Source organism: Desmodus rotundus, chromosome 8 (assembly GCF_022682495.2).
Source record: "Desmodus rotundus isolate HL8 chromosome 8, HLdesRot8A.1, whole genome shotgun sequence".
NCBI lineage: Eukaryota > Metazoa > Chordata > Mammalia > Chiroptera > Phyllostomidae > Desmodus > Desmodus rotundus.
In genome coordinates this window covers 108,636,162-108,655,600 of record NC_071394.1, presented here as the reverse complement: position 1 = coordinate 108,655,600, position 19,439 = coordinate 108,636,162, and the positions used below count along the sequence as shown (strand labels likewise).

At 36.0% G+C, this 19,439-nt stretch overlaps 1 protein-coding gene across 14 annotated transcripts in view; it reads left to right on the top strand.

Annotated features, from left to right (window-relative positions):
* The window catches only part of ANKRD28 (ankyrin repeat domain 28), a 177,888-nt gene that overhangs the window by 60,830 nt on the left and 97,619 nt on the right, over positions 1 to 19,439 (top strand). For 8 of the 14 annotated variants that reach the window (XM_053929633.2, XM_053929631.2, XM_053929634.2 and 5 more), the window contains one exon: positions 13,534 to 13,617. The exons of 2 other annotated variants lie outside the window; for them this stretch is intronic. In XM_053929633.2, the coding sequence (XP_053785608.1) occupies positions 13,604 to 13,617 (14 nt within the window). In that variant the 5' untranslated portion in view covers positions 13,534 to 13,603. Of the gene's footprint in view, positions 1 to 10,927; positions 11,780 to 11,818; positions 12,414 to 12,976; positions 12,996 to 13,533; positions 13,618 to 19,439 lie in introns of those variants that run through there. 4 more of the 14 variants (XM_045200119.3, XM_024565692.4, XM_024565693.4 and 1 more) reach the window with 4 other exon arrangements.

The following is a 19,439-nucleotide window of genomic DNA, read 5'->3' as shown; positions in this document are numbered from 1 at the left end:
CCATTATTGAATTTTTTAGTGCACTTAATGTATTCTTCAGCTCAAGATTCCTGTTGGATTCTTTAAAAATTTTTCTATGTTGAAATTTTTACTTTGTTCATGTATTGTTCTCCTGATCTCAAGTGAGCATTTTTATTACTATTATTTTGAATTCCCTGCCAGGTAATTTATTTATCTCTCTTTTACCTGCATCATTACTGGAGCTGTATCATCTTTTGGGGGGGGGGTCAAGTTTCCTAATTTCTTCATTTCCTTCCTTAACTCGTGTTGGTATCTCTACATTAGAAAAACAGCCATGTCACCCAGTCATCATGGACTGGTCTAATGTAGGGGAAGACTCTAACCAGTTAGCCTGGCCATAGATTCTGAGACCCACTCAAACCTTTGTGCTAGTCCAGTCCACCATCTTTGTTCTTAGTGACTTCAAGGCATCTACAGTATGTTGGATCTCATCAGCACTCTTGAGACAAGTGAGACAGAAGCCAGTCTCTCTGACAACCATTGGAGAAGTTGGAACATTGGACACTTAGTCCAATTATTTCCTACCCTAGGTTGAAGCTGGGATCTGGGCTTTTGCTGCTTGTTCTTTGCTGAGCTGGGGAGTAGGAGGCTATGGTGAGTCCTTGTGTGCCAGTTCAAACTGCTATCTTCGTTCTCAATGGATCTCAAGGATCTAGAGTGTGTCAGGCCTCATCAGTGCCCTGAGAGAGATGAGATAGAAGCCATTCCTTTGGGCAGCTCCCAGAAAAAATGGAATGTTGGATGCATGGTCCAACTCTCTACCTGCCAAGTGAAAAAACTGGGATCTGCTTGCTCTGCACTAAGTTGTGAGGAGGAGCTGTGGTAAATACTTGCATGATAGACCAGACGGCCTTCTTTGTTGTCAGCAATCACCAGGCATCTAGAGTGTGTTGAATCCTATACTTGGAGACAGGCAAGACAGATGGCAGTTCCTCCGCCTCATCCACCCCCCTCCCCACTCCCCACCACCCCATGCAGTTGGAATGTTAGATGTATGATCTCTTCCTCTACTTGCCTCCCCAAGGAGAAACTTGTTGCTGGGGATTTCTTGCCAGTTGTGTGGCACTGTGCCAGAGGTAGGGAATATAGCAAAGGGGTGTGTCAGATTTTACTATAGCCCTCATATGGTTGGTTCTGCACACCCCCAGAGTGTAGAAGTCTCTTGGCTAGTTTCTGAATTTCTCACAAAGGAAATTGGTCTGTGTACTGTTTATGGGTCAGTTTGTCTATGGGCTTTCTATTCTGCTATATTGCTGGCATCTCTCTACATTTCTTTTTTAAAAAAATATTTATTTTAGAGAGAGGGGAAGGGAGGGAGAAAGAGAGGAGGGAAAAGAGGGAGAAAAACATCAATCATTTGCCTCCCAAATGTGCCCCAACTGGAGACTGAACCCTGTGCAACCCAGGCATGTGCAGGTGCCCTGACCAGGAGTCAGTGGGAGTCAACTGGTGACCCTTTGCTTCACAGGATGACGTCCCACCAACTGGGCCACACAGGGCAGGGTTCTTCCTTTTCTTTTTGAAAACCAAACTTCTTTAACTTTCAGCATCTTGATCTTAATCTTTTTTTCTTAAACCTTTTTTGGGCTAAACATTGCCCAATTTATTCTTTCCTCACAGCCAAACTTACTGAAAAACCTAATCTATGGTCACTGCCATCACTTGGTACCTCCCTTCCATCAATCAACCTACTCTAATGAGAAAAGGGACATAAACTCATAAAGTGTTAGAACTGAAAACAACTATCAAAATTACGTAGTTTAATTTCCAGCAGAAAATGAAGGTACCTAAAGAAACGAAGTAATATGCTGACAGCTAGCCAACTTATGGAATGCTGATAATGTACATGAAGAGTCTTCTGAATAATGAGGAAAATGGCATTTATGAAGTTCATGCCCTTTGTTTCATAGGAAAATATGTTGTTGCCCTCAAGCCAGGGTTAATATTGTGATAAAATTATTAGAGGTATGTATGTGTTTTGAGGGAAGAGACAAAAGAAAAAGAGAACTAGTGAGCCATTTAGAAGTATAAAGTCAATTATGGCCATTAGCTTCTCATGTATTGTACTATATAACAGTCTAAACAGTGTTTTTGATAGTATTGAGTTTGGGCTACCGTAAAAATCTAAACTGTTCTTTTTCTTAAGACAGTAACGTAGATGGTATGTCAGGTTTCTGTCTAGAACAGCTAAACTCTTAAAAAGCTAGTCCAAAGGCTAGTCCTCATGGGTCGAAGCCAGCGTTGTGCAGTATGATATTTTCTAAATATGTTTTCCCATGTTCTGCTTTTTTTCTTTTTCTAAAGTTTATTCATTTATTTAACAATTTCTAAAAAAGATTTTATTTTATTTTTAGAGAGAATGGAAGGGAGGGAGAAAGAAGAGAGAGAAACACGGATGTGTGAGAGAAACATAGATTAGTTGTCTTTTGCACACCCCCAACTGGAGACCTGGCCCATAAACCAGGCGTGCCCTGACCAGGAATTGAACCAGCAACCATTTGGTTCAAAGGCTGGCATTCAGTCCACTGAGCAACACCAGCCAGGGCAATTTATTTATTTTTAGAGAGATGGGAAGGGAGGAAGAGAAACATTGATGTGCCAGAAAACATCAGCTGGTTGGTTACCTCTTGCATGCCCCCAACCAGGGGCCTGACCTGCAGCCCAGGTTTGTGCCCTGACTGGGAATCGAACTGGTGACCTTATGCTTTGTGGTACAACACCTATCCCATTAAGCCACACCAGTCAGGGCTGCTTAAAAAAAAAAAAATTTTTTTTTAAATTTATTTTAGAGAGAGGAGAAGGGAGAGAAAAGAAGGGGAGGGAAACATCGATGTGAGAAAGAAACATTGATTGGTTGCCTCTTGCCCATCACCAACCAGGGGCCTGGCCCACCACCTAGGCATATGCCTTGACTGGGAATCAAACTGGCGACCTTTTGGTTTGTGGGATGATGTTCAACCCACTGAGCCACACCAGTCAAGGCTGAAAATGGCATTTTCAATCTGCAGTCAGGAGTCTGCGAATGCAAACAGCCGACTGTATGCTTTGTTTATGCCATCTTACATAGGGCACTTGAGCATCTGAGGATTTTGATTTCCATGGGGGATCCTGGAACCAATCCCCTGCAGATACCAAGGGAGGACTGAACTTTTTGAGGACTCAAAGTTATACTCAGACTTTCGACTCCCTGGGGGTTTAGGCACCCCAATCCTGTGTTGTTTAAGCATCAGCTATTTTGATTTTTAAAATGTATTTCACCATTTTAAAATAGGTTTACTAGAAAATTTAAAAGTACATATGTGCCTCACTTCATATTTCTGTTAGATGACACTTTCCTATTCTTCGGGTAGCTAAACTATTATTCTTGTATTATAAATAGTTTTAGTGTTTCAATCATTTTCTCCAAAATATAATCATCAAGAGTAAGTTTTGATATTTTCTGTCTAGTAGACATTCAGTTTCTTTGAGAAAGCACCATTCCAATACAGTAGAGGAGGAAAACATGGCAACAATGAAGTTTATGAATAGCTTCATAAAAGCCACTGGTTATCTTAGAAGATGGGCAATTAGAAGGTATCCTTGTATACCAGTACCAATTAGTATATTCATATGTTGCATTCTTACCAGTGACTGAATTTGTGGTAAGTATAGTCCAGTTGATCCTTGAACAACATGGGTTTGAACTGTGCGGGTCCCCTTTTGTGTGTCTCCTCCCCCGCCCCCCATAAATACAGTCAGTCCTTAATCTGCTGGTTTGACATTCAAGGGTTTAGCCAACTGTGGTTCGAAACAGCAATTTTGCATTCCCAACAGGAGATCAAAATATTGCTTACTAGGGTCCCCCTATCTGCATATCCTTGCCACCACTTGTTACTCATGTTTTTGATACTAGCCATCCTCACATATATGAGGTAAAATCTCACTCTGGTTTGGCTTTGCATTTCCCTAATGATTAGTGATGTTGAGCACCTTTTCTTGTACGTGTTGTATGGCCATTTGTATGTCTTTTTTAGGAAATATCTAGTTAGCTCTTTTGTCCATTTTTGAAATCAGGTTGCAGTTGACCCTTGAACAACATGGGGGTGCTCCAGCAGTCCAAATTCCATGTATAACTTTTGACTCCCCCCAAATTAACTACAGTCGTCCCTCAGTTGTCTGTGGGGAATTGGTTCCAGGTGCCCCCTGCAGATAACAAAATCCTCAGATGCTGAAGTCCCTTACATAAAATGGCATGGAAGAAATCCCCTTCGTGTCTGTGAATTCCCAACCACAGATCGAAAGTGCTGTATAAGATCTGTGGTTCACTGATGAATCTGTGGGTGCAAACCGCTAGGATGTGGAAGGCCAGTTTACTGACTGAAAAACAAAACAAAACTGCGTTTATGTGGATCTGCACAGTTCAAGCCCATGTTGTTAAGGATCAACTGTACATGGTTTTTTTTTTGCTGTTGAGTTGTATGAATTCCTTATATATTTTAGATAATAAACCTTGATCCGATAAATGGATTGTACATTTTTTTCCCATTTCATGGGTTGTCTTGTTATTTTGTTGATGGTTTTCTTTGCTATGCAGAGATTTTTAGTTCAATGTAGTCCTACTTGTTTACATTTGCTTTCGTTGCCTGTGCTTTTGGATTTACTCAAAATACTAGGTTGTATAAGGCCTTGGAAAGGGAAGAAGATACATGACATTGTGTAATCTCTTGGAGTATTGTGTGTAGGAGAATGTAAACATTAATATTAAATATATGTTGAGTCAGTTGCTATTGTAAATTTGGTTAATGTTTTGAAAATATTCTTGCTAAAAGGTTTTAGATTATTTCAATGTACTCAAGTTTGAGGAGGATCAAACCAGACCTCGCTATCCTTTAAGAACTTTTTCACACCCACCTAGAATTAGGCAACTTTGGGGTTGTTGACACTTTGGTTTCAAATCATGAGGGTAGATGCAAAGATAAGGATTTTGGATTAAGATTTAAAACCGATTTAGATCTTGAAGGGACCTTAGATATGAAATAATAAACCATATTCCTCGTTTTATAAATGTGAAAACTGAAGAAGGCCCAAATTGCTTAGCCTCTAGTAAGTACTAGTTGTTTAAGTCAAAACCTGGGAGTCTTTTCTGAGCACCTTCTTCTCCCTCAGTCCTGCGTCCAGTCTAAAGCAAAGCATGATGCATGATGACTGCCTCGCTTAAAAATTGTTAATCATTTTCAGAAACTTAATTAAAAATACAAATTTTATAGGTTAGTGTACAAGGCCCTATGTAATCTGAGTTTGCCTATTTTTCCAGCTACATTATTGTCCCTTGTGAGTGTTTGCTCCTGCCACGTGGGCCTTCCTTTGGTTCCTTCCCCTCCAATTTTTTCTTCTACTATTTATCACAGTTTGCAGTTATATAATATTTATTTGCATGTAAGCTCTTATTAGAACAAGGATTGAGTATTTAGTCATCATTTTAATTTCCTGAGCCTAGCAGAAATTCTGGCACATAGATGATAAATGAATACAGATAAGTGGATGAGTCATTGACTGACTAGATGTTACTGAGCTTCCGTTTCCCATGTATAATTTGTATAATTGTACCCACCTATGGTGATAGAGAATTCAGTGAGAATATCTGTGATAAATGTTTGTTTCCTTTTTCCTCTCAATTTTCCTTCTCTTGTTCGGAATAATATAGTGGATTGTTCTTCGAGCTATTTTCTGATCAGTTAATTGTTTCTATTACAATTTGCAGCTGGTGTTTGTAATTCTATTTGTTGAAAACTTGAAGTAGCTATACTGTACTAGAGTATGGAGGGTAGGAGGACAGGGCTGGAAGGATATATACCCACTGATTAATGATTAAATGAAGAGTAACATTATCACATAGAGTTAGTTTCCTCTCCAAGTAAGAGAGACTCCAAATTGCAGTGATTCAACAAGGCAGAACTATTTCTCTCTAGTGTAAAAGTTGGGAAGGAGGCAGTTCAGGGCTTTTATGTCCGTTCCGTCTCACAGTCCTCAAGGACCTAGATCCTCTCTAGCCTACTGTTCAAGGAACTAGGATGGGTATGCCATTTGTCCTTTAAGAGGTTTCCTGGAAGCCGCACAACACCTCTACTGAAAATACTGGTCAGAATTTTATCATGTGGCTCCAAGCTATAAGGGAGGCTGAGAGATGTAGTGCTTGTCATAAAGCTCTGAACTTACTAAAAACTAAATATTTTAGTAGCATGGAAAATGGTAAGATTGGATGCTGAATATAGGTAGGTCTTTGCAAAGAACACATCCAGCTGACAACGTGTAATCCTAATAATGTGTTAATATGCAGTATATAATATTAATGATGGAAGGGTTAATAATTCATTATTTAACCATTGTAACATACCAGTTGGGTCAAACCAATTGAGATCTTCAGGTTATATTGGTTGTCAGCCATTTTGAGTAAATGGCCTAGCTTATAAATATATTATAGGCAGATAATTAAATCTGATCTTTATTTTTTTATTTTTATGTTTTAAAGATTTTATTTATTTTTAGAGAGAAGGGAAGGGACGGAGAAAGAGAGGGAGAGAAACATCAATGTGTGGTTGCCTCTCGCATGCCCCCACTGGAGAGCTGGCCTGCAACCCAGGCATGTGCCCTGACTGGGAATTGAACCGGCGACACTTTGGTTCGCAGGCTGGCACTAAATCCACTGAGCCATACCAACCAGGGCTAAATCTGATCTTTAAAAAAAGTTTGAATTCATCATTTTTTAAATGTACAGCTGACCCTTAAACAATGTGGGATTGGGGTGCTGACCTTCCCTCTACCATGAACAGTTGAAAATCTGTGTATAATTTTTGACTCCTATTAGTAGCTTAACTAATAATAGCTTACTGTTTTGACCAGGGACCTTACTGATAACGTAAGCAGTCAATTAACACATTTTGTATGTCACATTTATTATATACTGTATTCTTGCACTAAAGTAAGCTAGAGAAATGAGTAAGAAAATCACAAATGAATAGAAAATACACTTACAGTATTTATTGAGAACCCCACATATAAATGGACCTGTGCAATTCAAACCCATGTTGTTCAAGGGTCAACTGTGTAAGTGACACTTTTGCAGGGCTATGCTAATCCCAAGGAATTCTGACCAGCATTGTAGAAAGCAGCAATTTCTTAAATGTCCCTCCTTGCTTTTTACCGTTTTCTTTTAAATCTGTTCATAAGACTTTTTCTGATGTATGTGGACAGATGAAGTATAGTTCAGGATGATTGTTTAGTATTCTTGAACTACGAGAAATATTTCTGAAACATGGTTTGAACTCACTTCCTTACCATCGTTCAACACAAGCTTTTTATTTTTTAATACTCATTGACCGACTATCTTGGCACAGAGTAGTCACTTAATCCTGAGGAAAATATTTTATTCTGTGGATTCACAGATTTGCAAGAGATGAGCTTTGGGTTGAATCTCTATGCAGAAAGGAAAAATAATTTGTGTCAAAAAAAGAAATTCCAGAGCAACAAAATTAGGAACCTAAGATAATCTTTCAGGACATTAAATTTTTATCAATAACGTGAAGATTTAAAGGCACTTTACAACATATCTTGATTCCGTGAAGAGTAGGAATAAGCTTTTTGATGGGCTTAAAGAAGAGGAGGATTTTGAAGTTGTCAGTTGAAAAATTGTTGGTTTACTAAACACTTCATCTAATTTGGCCTAAAAGAGTAAGCGCCTCGAGAAAAAAACACATTCCCTTAACTATTGTTGTACTGAAAAACAACAGCAATAAACAATGTTGAACTTAATTTGCACAATCTTTGACAATAACTTGTTATCATAAGTACTTTCTCCATTCCTAATTTCTTAAATACTTACTAACCTACCTCTTTTACAAGATGTGAGTTCCTTGCGGTTTGGGGCCTATCTTAGTTAGAAGACACAAAACAGCGTTATTAACTTAAATAAAAAATATGGAAATATTTATCTTTTAGTATTTTTCATCTAACTTTGATTATATAGTATATCATGGGCCAGTACTTTTTACCCTTTCTCTTTCCTGAGACTATAAAATAGTGAATCTGGAATAATGGAAAAAAACCTGTAGTCCTACTTCTTGCCTAACTTTACTGCTCGCTCCCCCCAACCCCCCAGTAACAAATAGTAAAGTCTTGTCTGGTTATTGGAGTATAAGACCAACTCTTGCAGTCAGTATCTTAAGAAGCCTGAAAAGGATGGGGATTTAGTAACAAGCAATGGGATCTCCAGCCACCAGTCTGAAACACCTCACCAGTAAGGGGAGGTTGTTGATAGCCCACTCACTGGTTTCACTGGGGCTGTCATTCAGTTACTGAACTATCCATAATAATGATTGTCTTTTTCACTATGAATAACACTGTAAAGTATATTGTGTTAATGTTACTTAATAGATGTTGTTGAAATTATTTACAGAGAGGTTGAGTAACCTGCTTGAGGTAACAGGGTTGTGTTTATTAGTGGGAAACTAGATTACAATACAAGCAGTTTAGCTATAAACCTGCATTCTTCACTGCTACTACAGTATTCTAGATGAAAATCTCTGGAGATTATTACTATTTTTAAGTGTGAAGAAATTTAGGCTCTGGAATTTAGTTGTGTCTTGCCCAAAGACACAACTAAAAAATAATGGAATTAGAATTGAACTTGAGGTAGGCTGACTCATGAGCCCTTAGTTTTAGCTGTCATCCAATGTCATTGTTTTATATCCTGTCAACTTCTACATTTAAGTTGCTCACCTACTTGGAATATGAAACTCATTTTGCATGTAATGACTCTTGTGTTTGTTGATTGAACTATGAGTGTATGAATCCCCCCATTGTGTTTTATAATTTTTGCCACTGTCTTCAAAGTCTTGTGATACAATAGAATTCATTTCAGTGAAAGAAAGTGGAAGAAAACATTATGTATATAACACAGTCCCTGCCCTCAGGAAGCTTGTTATCTACTTGGGAAAGCCCTAAGTGTGGAAGTTGATGTAGAACAAGAAGCCGGATATCACCTTCTTAAGTCTCATTACGTGCATTTATACATTGGCTACTTCAGAACAAGCTAAAATTGCCCATAAAAATTTTTTTTTTTTTTTGGTGGGCGGAGGTGGGAGGAGAAAAACCCAGAAGACAGAATATAGGATATTATTACTATAGTGGTTTTGTTTTCAGATATTTCAAATATCAGACTGATATTTTTGATTTAGCCATCTGGAGGTGGTTAATATCATTTTTGTATGTCAAAATATTTGCATGTCTTTAATTAGGCCTTAAACCATTTCATAGATTTTAAAATACAACTTTGTAAATTGTTAGCATATTTTAGTATCTTGGTACGGTTATACATAATAGGGTTACAGGTTTTTACATAGATTGATATTTAATAGTTTTTCTTAAATTCTTGCATTCCTGTCTATATCATGCTGGGATTTTTTTCTCTATGTTTTAATAAGTAAACTGGCTTCAGCTCATGAGATAAGACTAGCCCTGAAGTGACCATTTAAAAATAACTTGCTTGTGAATCAATACACTCCCAATAAATTCAATTAAAAATTAAAAATAAATAAAATTAACTTGTTTGGGACTATTATTGCAATAAATAGTATATTCCTTCATTACCCAAACTTTTTACAGCCATTATAGGTTACCTGCCTTTTAAGATCGCTTTACAGTGTGGTATTATAGGGTGCAAAGATCTTGAGTATGTGTATGCATGCACTCAGTGAAAGCAGAATAGAGTGGAAAGAGCATGTGTTTGAAATTAGGCGCAACTTTACTGATTTCCATGACTTTGGATAAAATACTTAATTTCTGAGTCTGTTTTTCCCTCTGTAATTGAGTGTAGCAAGGTTATTGTGAGTACTAAATGACAAAGTACAGCACCCCAGCACATCATAAATGTTCAAAATAAGTTTTATGATTAGTAATAAAAATGCTACTTAATAGAAGAAAAAAGAAAGTTTGAGGGGGAACCATGGCATTTTTTTTCTTTGGTAATTTTTCTGTTGGGAAATAACTCCATCATTGAGTAAACAAAAAAAAAATGGGGGGAGAAAGCCAAGTATAAATTGGTAGTTTTTGATACATATTTATAGATTTGAGAATATTAATTTTATAGGGAGGGAGATTCTTTGCTTTGTGTTAGCCTTTGCCTTCAACATAAATAATTCAGTAGTAAGGACTTAAACACTTTATGTTTTAACAGATTTTAAGCCTTTATTCCATTTCCAGGTGGGAAGGTAGAATTATTTAATTTCTTTGATGGAAATTCAATGGTCTGTAGAATTTGAGAGTTAGGATTTCTGCATTATGAAATTATTTTTTTCCTTTAAAAATAGAACTTGATTAAATTCCACAATCTAGAAATTGTTAGTAAATCTTAAATTTCTTTTGTTTAAACTTCTTTGCACCCTTGAAAATAACATACATCTGGTAGATTTTAAATGGTCTTGCTAAGAGTAAAACCTTAGGTTCATGGTTTTTACATTCGCATAAAATATTTCTCCTTCATTTCTAATTCTCGTATATGGATTCATTGCAGATTTTCTTAATGCAGCTATCTTTATAGGGTTAAACATTTGCTATATTGTAACATACGAAAACAGTTAAGCTGTTTGGAATTGTTTACTTGCTAAAACCAGTGTTAGTCAGCAGAGGCAGTACACCAGATTTCCTTGTGGCTTTTAGTGGAAAATGTTAAAAGCGCACTCATTTTTCAGTTATAGAATTTTTCAGTTTGATCTGGATTAGTCACAGAACTGGCATGAGCCTTCTAATTGTAAAGGCAGTCCAAATGCACTATTTTTTCTGCTTCTAGAGGAAGTTACATCCCAAGCAGTAGCTCAGATCTCTGGTAAGTGTAACATGTGAGCATTACTAGGCATTTCATCCTGCGGTTCTGCAGTCTTTGCTATTCAGACTGTTGCTCAGTCGGAATGCTTCTGTGGGGCCAATCCTGAGGTTCTGTAGATATTTTTTAAGGACTTACTCGTTTGGAAGTGTCACTGGCATTTTACAAGATCATCTGAGTACCAGGAAAGCAATCTGAAATCTACTGAAAAGGATAACTGTAGCGGTTTTCACAGTGGAAGGAAACTGTATTGGCACAGAGGCAGATGATTGAATAAAGTAGTTGGCTCAAAGAAGATGCACAGTCTGCTGTTTCTTCCTCTGAATGAAGACTATTTAATGGAAGCTGTATTCATGTGGAGATCAAAGGAAACACTGGAATGATAAACTACTGGAGTTTTTGCTCTCTCTCTCTCTCTTTTTTTTTTTTGAAATGAAAAGCCTGAAGCAGTAATTTGAGCTCAGATGCCTTCAGGATTCCCCGCTAACACCATTTCTGCCTGGTGCCTGTGCCCTTTTGCTGGAGCAGCCACAGACAACTGCCTGATGAAGAAAGAATGAACGCTCTGCCTTGCTTATGCTATCGATGGGAATAAAGCTATCTGTGTTTCTTCTATTATATGGAATATCTGGATTAATCAAGCTGTATTCTAGTACCAAGAGTCCTATTGTCTCTTGTGGTCTGACTCATCGAATGTAAATGTACTGCAGCTTTGCTATTAATGCAGAGTGTTTTTTTTTCCCTTTCCCAAACACAGAAAGAATTGTCAGCCTCTGAGCTGCATTTTAAGAATTTGTGCTGAGCTCTAGATGTCTTTTTTTTTTTTTTCTTTTTCTGGATAGTACCTGCATGAAGCCAGTGAAGCCGAAGAAATGAAGACAAATTAGAAGTGGAAACAGAATAGTGAGATTTTATTTTTTATTTTCAATTATAAGCAAGCCAGCTACTGGTAACTATATGACCTTGCAGGCAAGAGTGGGTATAGCTGTAATTATCTCTGCCACCGCAGTTGTTTCTCATTTCATTCTGCATCGTGTGGTGTTGTTACCCAACACAATGGTCTTTTTATGCAAGTAAATTTCTGTGAGACAGAAATTTTGGTAGGGAAAAAGATAGTTTCAAGTGAGCTTGTACTGGACTCATTTTTAGTTAATTGAAATATTGATGTGAAATTTCTTTTGAGTATTGCAATAACCCAACAGAAAATAACAGAATTTTGTTAGTTTTAGGAAGTTGTAAGTTATGTAGTCATAATTTTAAACTTCAGTTTTTCCGGTAGTACTTACTAACTTTAAAAAACCAGCTGCTCTGTACAGAGAATGATTCTAAGTGTCATACAGAACAGGAGGAAAAACTACTTGTGCTCTTCCAACTGTGACTTTTATCACATAGCTGGGAATTTAGTATTTTAGAAGAGCGAATGAGTCGAGTGTGTATTGTTGTTTTGGAGGAGGTAGAAGATGAATCTCCTGCATTCATTTCTAAATTGCCACAGGAAAATAAATCCCTACATGCTCCACCTTCTGGAAATGTATTGGTAAGATATGAGAGTTTATATGTTTACTGTATTCTACTGAAGTAGGGTAAATTTTATGTTTAAGAAGAAACATAAGTTAGTTTCCACTAGTTTCATTAAAAACCCGAGTCAAAGCAACATAGTTGTATAAATATGATGCAGTATTGTATATAAAATGCATACATTTCTGATTTTTACTTTTTCAGATGTTTAGATAACATTTCAGATTTTAAATGCTCTCTCTTAATCTTTTTAAAAGACTTTAAAAATAATTTGAGAATAGTAGTTATGGCAACTACGTTTCTGTTTTCATTTTGTGGTTTTCAAACTGATGTAACAAGAATGAGAAACTCTGTTTTAGGAAGGTTGACTGCTGCCAGCAACACCGAGACACAGTCTTTTCTGTAATGAATTTTGTGTCTTTACTTGCAAGACTTTCATAGGAAAAGAGTCAGACTTTATTCTTAACCTTATTTTTAATGCTGTTGTTAATTGGCTTCTCGTTTGACTGGTATAATATGATACCTTATCAGAGAGCCGAGTCCTTGATTAAGAAATTGTTATATTTAGACATGCACGTGTTTGTCTCTTCATGTTATACAGGTATACAGTATTTTCTGGTCTTTGAATAGTAGTGGTTTTCATAAATTGGCAGCTTTTCTTTCTTTAGATTTATATCTTTATACATGTAATGCAGACCCATGCAAGTTACTTGATGCCACAAACAGAACTTTTCAAAGAAGCCTTCTCTCCTGGGCCTTGGTGTTGACTGGGAACTGCTTGTTTGACAAGTTGTGTCCCACAAGTAGAGGGAGGCTTAGGTGTCCCCTCGTATTGTAACTGGCAGAAACTTTCTTTTTACCGTATATATAAGCCAAAGGCTTGCACTTGTATTATACTGCCTAATTTTGGTCATTTTGAATTGATTTTTTTTTTTAATTAGGCCTACTCCCCCTCCCCCAATGAAGAATCCTGTATTTTCATGTGATTTGACTTCACGACACTTTGAGTTAATGTCGAAAACCAAATGATTATTGTTGCTATAGGGAAGAAAAATTTTAAATTTAAAAGTTACATGCAAATACCTTTAGAATCATCCATGTGCTGTGATTAATGTTTTTATTACTCTCTTATATTTTAGCCATCACTGGTGCAAGCTATATTTAATGGAGATCCTGATGAAGTTCGAGCACTAATATTTAAGAAAGAAGATGTTAACTTCCAGGTAAACATTAATTCACTGATACCTGTCTTTAAACCTCCTTTTAAAAACTCTTAGAGTTATGCTTTTGTTTAAAAGACATAACATAATTCTGTAACAGTTGTTTTAAATGAGGTTACAAGCTTCTTCAGGCAAAAAGGGAAGGAACTGGTCATGTTTCCAGGGTAATGACTAAAATACAAGAGAATTAGGCGCCAGTGAGGGGCCGTTGTTCCCCTAGCTTTTTACTTTAAAATTTTTAACAGAAGTGTTTAAAAAAATACTCTGAATATATTTTGCCATGCTTACTTTCTTATATTTACGTAGATTGTATATATTTTTACACATACATATGTATTCTTCTGCCGAATGCCATTTGAAAGTAAGCTGCAGACATTTTGACACTTCACTGTTCGTTACTTGTATACATTTCAGGTGAGGGTTTTTTTGTGAACTCAAAATAAAAGACATTTTTATTAAGTTTATAATATATTTAACTTGATTATAAGATCAAATTTTCTTTCTCTAAATAATCCTGGCAAGCATAATACACAAAGACTCATCTGTTTGAGTTTCTCAGTAAAGACAGACATATTCTTTGAAAAGTCTGCAAATTTAAAGATAACAGTGTTTAACATTCAGAACTGGCATGAGGGTGAGTTTTAGAGAGAGTGGGTATATGAATAATTTCCTTTCTGTCTATGTTTTCCTTTGGCCATTAGTTTCTTTAATTTACTAAATTGAGGCTGAAGATATATAATTTACTGTAATATCAAATTCATCAGTGTGTATGTATTTACTTTAAACATGTTTTCAGTACATTTTTCATAGTTTAGTCTTCTGAATTATGGAGGGGTGGGGGAAGGTCATGATTCATAAAGTCACTATAGCAACACTAAAACAGATGATCTAGAAAAGGATTGGTAATTCTAAGAAAACCCACCCTGGAAGTTCATCTTGAACTCTCATCTTTCTTCTATTCTTTCATATAACATTACTGTGACCACTTAATGTTAAGTAGATATAAAAAGTATTTACCTTATTTTTAAAAGGTGGATTAATTTTTTTAGTTTAAATGAAGTGCTTGGTCACTTTACCTAATGGAGATACCCTGGAGAGTCTGCTTTTCTTAGGATAGAAAATACAAGCTTAAAGGAAGGAAACAGCTTACTGCTCTGTTTAACTCTAGTTTGTGTGTGTGTGTGTATGAGTTTTAAATAGTACTAACAAATCTTACCTTGGCAAGAAAGTTTGAACTATAATCCTACTTACTATGATGATTAATTTGTCCATCATTACAAGTCTTGTTAAAGCCAACACTGCTGTTCTCCCATGTTAATTAAATTATCCTAAATTTAAAAAATTTTATTCAGAATCATTTTTGAGCATCAGTTATTTTGCTGTGATGGCCTTGGAAGCTATTTATTTATGTTATAGCTAGTGTATTACCCCTCTGCTCCCTAACTTTTATGATTTATAGGTGTACTGACAGATTCCTTTCTTTACTTACTTTTAATCATAATTTCTTCACATCTCATAGCTTGTTCCTTTGTTCTCAAACTTCGGTCAGAACTAAAAAGTAGGTTATATGGTATTTCAGATCAGTAGCCCTTCTTGAAGGTGACTCTTTGGTTGCCTTCAGTGATTCATGGGTTTTTGAGAAAATTTTTTATGGTTGCTTTTAGGCCCTTACTCTTCTGACTCAGTAGTTTAGAGTAGTGTCATAATTGTAAGATTTGCTAATAACTCTTTGGCCATTCTTCTAATTCAAGATGGTACATTTTTTTTCTTTTCCTGTTTTTATCCTCTGTGGTAAGGAGTCAGATGGCGTTTTAAGAGATGTGTGTAATAAAATTTATACTGTTTTGTCATATAATATCCACCGACTCTTAGAGGTAATAAAATAATTTTAAGGTTTATGTAAGTGTGACAATGGTATTTTTCTAAAATATAAATACATATTTGAGAATAACATTTGACTTTTTGAAACTTAATATTGTTTGTGAATTTTTAGAATAAAGTGTTCAAATTTGTTTTGTTTTTTTAATAACATTTGACTTTTTGAAACATTGTTTATGAATTTTTAGAATAGGTTAAAGTGTTCAAATTTGTTTTTATTCTGTTTAATTATATTGTTATTATGTTAGATTAGTTTTTAGTCATATCCTAAAGGTTTGAATACTGTGAAGCATTAAATACCATTTTTTTAGTAACATACCTAATTGATTTTGAACAAAACTCTTAATTTAAAATATTATGCCTTCATACTATTTGATCTGAGAAGGAAGTCTGTTGTAGAAGCGAGGTAAGATGATTTCACTAGAAAATACTGGAGTCTTATATTTGTGGCTTTAAGTCACAAATAAATGACTCCTGGCTACATACAGATTTATTGATTATATGATACCGTAATCCAGAGCAAGGTGATTTGGGTGTTGGTAAAGATAGTGAAGTCACAGCTCTGGGTGAGCTTCTCTGTGAGACTTTCAGCTTTCTCCTCATGTTAAAGAGATAACTAACTGTTGGACCCTGTACTCATGAGAAACCAAAAAAAGTGGAAGGGGACTCTCCCTATGCATTTCCTTTTTTTTTTTTTTCTTCAAAATCAAGCAAAAAAAATCTTTATCAGAATCCCCACAAAACTGTCCCTGAGGTTCCATTAGTTACAAGCCCATTCTAAACTATTCCACTAGCAAAAGTAGAATAGGATTAACTTTTGCTTAGATTAATCATAGTTCATCACCTGGTTCATCTGCTAGGGTGAGAATAGGGACCTATCATCACTGATTATATTCCATATCTGTAGAAAAACAACATTTGCATAGAAAGGAATAAGGGAAAATAGTTGTTTGGATAGGCAAACTAATAGAAGACTTTTGATAACCTGTAAACAGTTAAAATGGCAAACTTTCAGAAAAATAAAAGTCACTTGGATGTGGAAGAAGCATAGTAAACCAGAAAGGAGAACAGTCAAAAAATGTTTAAAGGCAGATTGGTGTAGATATAGTGAAAACAACTGAAATATAACTTGAAAGACCTAGTACTTGTATCTTTCTAACCTTATTAGCTATACTACTTGAGCAAATCCATTTAACTTCAAGATTCACTTTTGTTTTAAAATTATATTTTGGCCTTGGGGTTACATTAATGGCCTTCAGGATGTTTTCCCACCCCAAATTTAGGATACTGTAAAAATTCCAATGACCTTGAATGACCTCCTGCTTTCTCCCAGTTTTCATTTGTATTTTTAGATTTCGATGTGACTAAAATAATAAAAAATAATAATTAAATGCCTTTTCCTAGGATTTATTAGAACTTAATGCCATGCTTTGGAGTTCAAATAATTTAAACTAAGATATTAATAACATTTCAGAGTAAAAATCTGACTTCATAAGAAAATTATTTTCTCCAAGGAGAAGTTTTTGCTCTATCCAGAGTGATATAAGTTGCTGTTAATTATAGAATTTTATTTAAGAGACAGTAAGATGCCTAAACCTTTTTATGTTACTTGATTTAACTCACAAAAGTATCTCGTAAAGCTGGTAGGTTAACATTTTCATTCCACCAGTAGGTGACAAAACTGGAACTCAGAAAAGTTAAAAGCATCTCCAGGATCAGTAAAAGTAGCAGAACAGGTATTTGAACCCATGTCAGACTTGACAGTAACTGGGGAAATAAAAAAGTAAATTGAAGAGAGAGATGCCAGATAGTGCCATAAAGCAATAATGATTCAAAATAGTTTTTTATTTCTAAAAGTTATGTTCATATTCTGTGGACCTCTACTTTTTAAATTTTAATACATATGTGATTCTAATTTTCATATGCCAAGTGGTATTAAATTTTAGCATTGCAAATGAATGAATACACAAGCCTCCCTAGTGCCATATATTTTGGCTGGATAATAATGTCATTCAAAATAGTATCAAACTGGGGTTAATTATATTTCAGCCAACGCTAGTTTTTGTGTTTAAAACAAAGAAAGACTTAGATTATGAATGACCCTTTTTAAACTCAGAGAGAATTGATTTAAGAGCTAGTCAGCAGATACTGCCTACAATAACTTAGTATTTTTGAAACTGCTGGCTTCTGAATTTAGATGTACATTGTTGTTCAAAATATTTTGGGATTGGTTTTGCCAAAGTAGTCTTACAAACTGTTAACATCTTCTGAACTTCCAAAAGTACTTTCCAGGATTGGCTTAGCTAGGTGGCTCCATTGGTTGGAGCATCATCCCATACACCAAAGGTATGTGGGTTCGATTCCCAGGCAGGGCACATACCCTAGGTTGCAGGTTCAATCCCTGGCTGGGGTGCATATGGGGGGCACCTACTTAGTGTTTCTCTGTGACATCAATGTCCCCCCCCCCCCTTTCTTCCTCTCTTCCCCTTCTTCTCTTTCTAAAATCAATAAATATATCCTTGGGTGAGGATTTAAAAAAAAAAAAAAAACAACTTCCCAAGATTATTGAAATAACGTTGATTTTACTTTTTTAGATGAAGTACTCTGTAAATATAAGCATATACATGTATATGTTTATATGTACATAACACAAGCAGATAATTTTTATTATAATAATATTGTTGGCAGTTAACATAAAGTAGTGGGCCATAAGTTTACACAGGTTGCCTGAATTCTACCCACGCCCATCCTTCCCATTGTTCTCTAGTTTTTTACAGAAATTAGCAAGAAGTGCTCTAATCGATAACAAATCTTTCTTGTGGCCCCCCATGTCTCTTCTGGTAGCTATCAATACACTGAATTTTGATGTTCCTAAGTTCTTAAAACCTCTTCACTCAGTCAGCTGAGCTTATGTGCAGACTGTCCTGAAACTGTATGTGTCTTCTGAGCCACCCATAAAAATTGGTATTGGAGCCCACAGCTCTCCAGCCTCATCTCAAGTACCCACCCAGCTTCTGGCTGGCTTCCATGTAACATGGAGTAGAAAGGGCAGTAAAGAAGAGAACCAACTCAGCTTCCTCCCAAGAGAGAATTCCCCTATAGTTTCTCCATGTCCAGGAATGGCACCTCTCCTTTATTCTTGCCAATTGTAGAAGCGAGGTAAGATGGCACCTAGATTTCTAGATTGCAGGCTCACATTTAAAAAATTTTCTTCACCAGTGTTCAGGTTTCCCCTAAGATCCGTGAATGACTGCATGTTCTGTCATTGCGACTAAATGGCTCTTGTGCTGGTCCCGAAACAAAGAAGGTATTGTTTAATGAAACCAGCTGGGTTTTTAAAAAAATTAAATTTATTGGAGTAACATTGGTTAAGAACAAACACATAAATTTCAGTATACAACTCTATAGTACGGCATCTGTATACTCTATTGTGTGCTCCCCACCTGAAGTCTAGTCTCCTTTGGTCACCTTGTATTGACCCCCTTTTCCCTCATTCTCCTCCCCCCACCCCGTTTCCCCTGTGGTAACCACCATTCTGTTTGTACCTATGAGTTTGAAACCAGCTGTTTTTGCAGCTAGAAACTGATGGTGACTCATTTCTGTATTTCATTCATGTTTAGTTTCTTACTTAGCATATATGTGTTCTGCATCTTCTTTTTTCGTCCCTAGTGTATTTTGGGAACTCATCCTCCCTATTAATATGTAGAGAGCTTCCTCATTCTTTATATCCACACAGTTTTAGATTATGTGTATATAACATAATTTATTTAACCAGGTCCCCTCTTAGCCCTGGTTAAGTAAATTAGTCTTGCTAATTGGTAATAACTGGGTGTTTTCACCAAGCAAACAAAAATTCTGCTCCAGTGCATAAGCAGAAATTTTAGAGTGTTTATATGTATTATGATTATTAAATATATTATCAACTTCCCAAATAGACTAAATGTCCT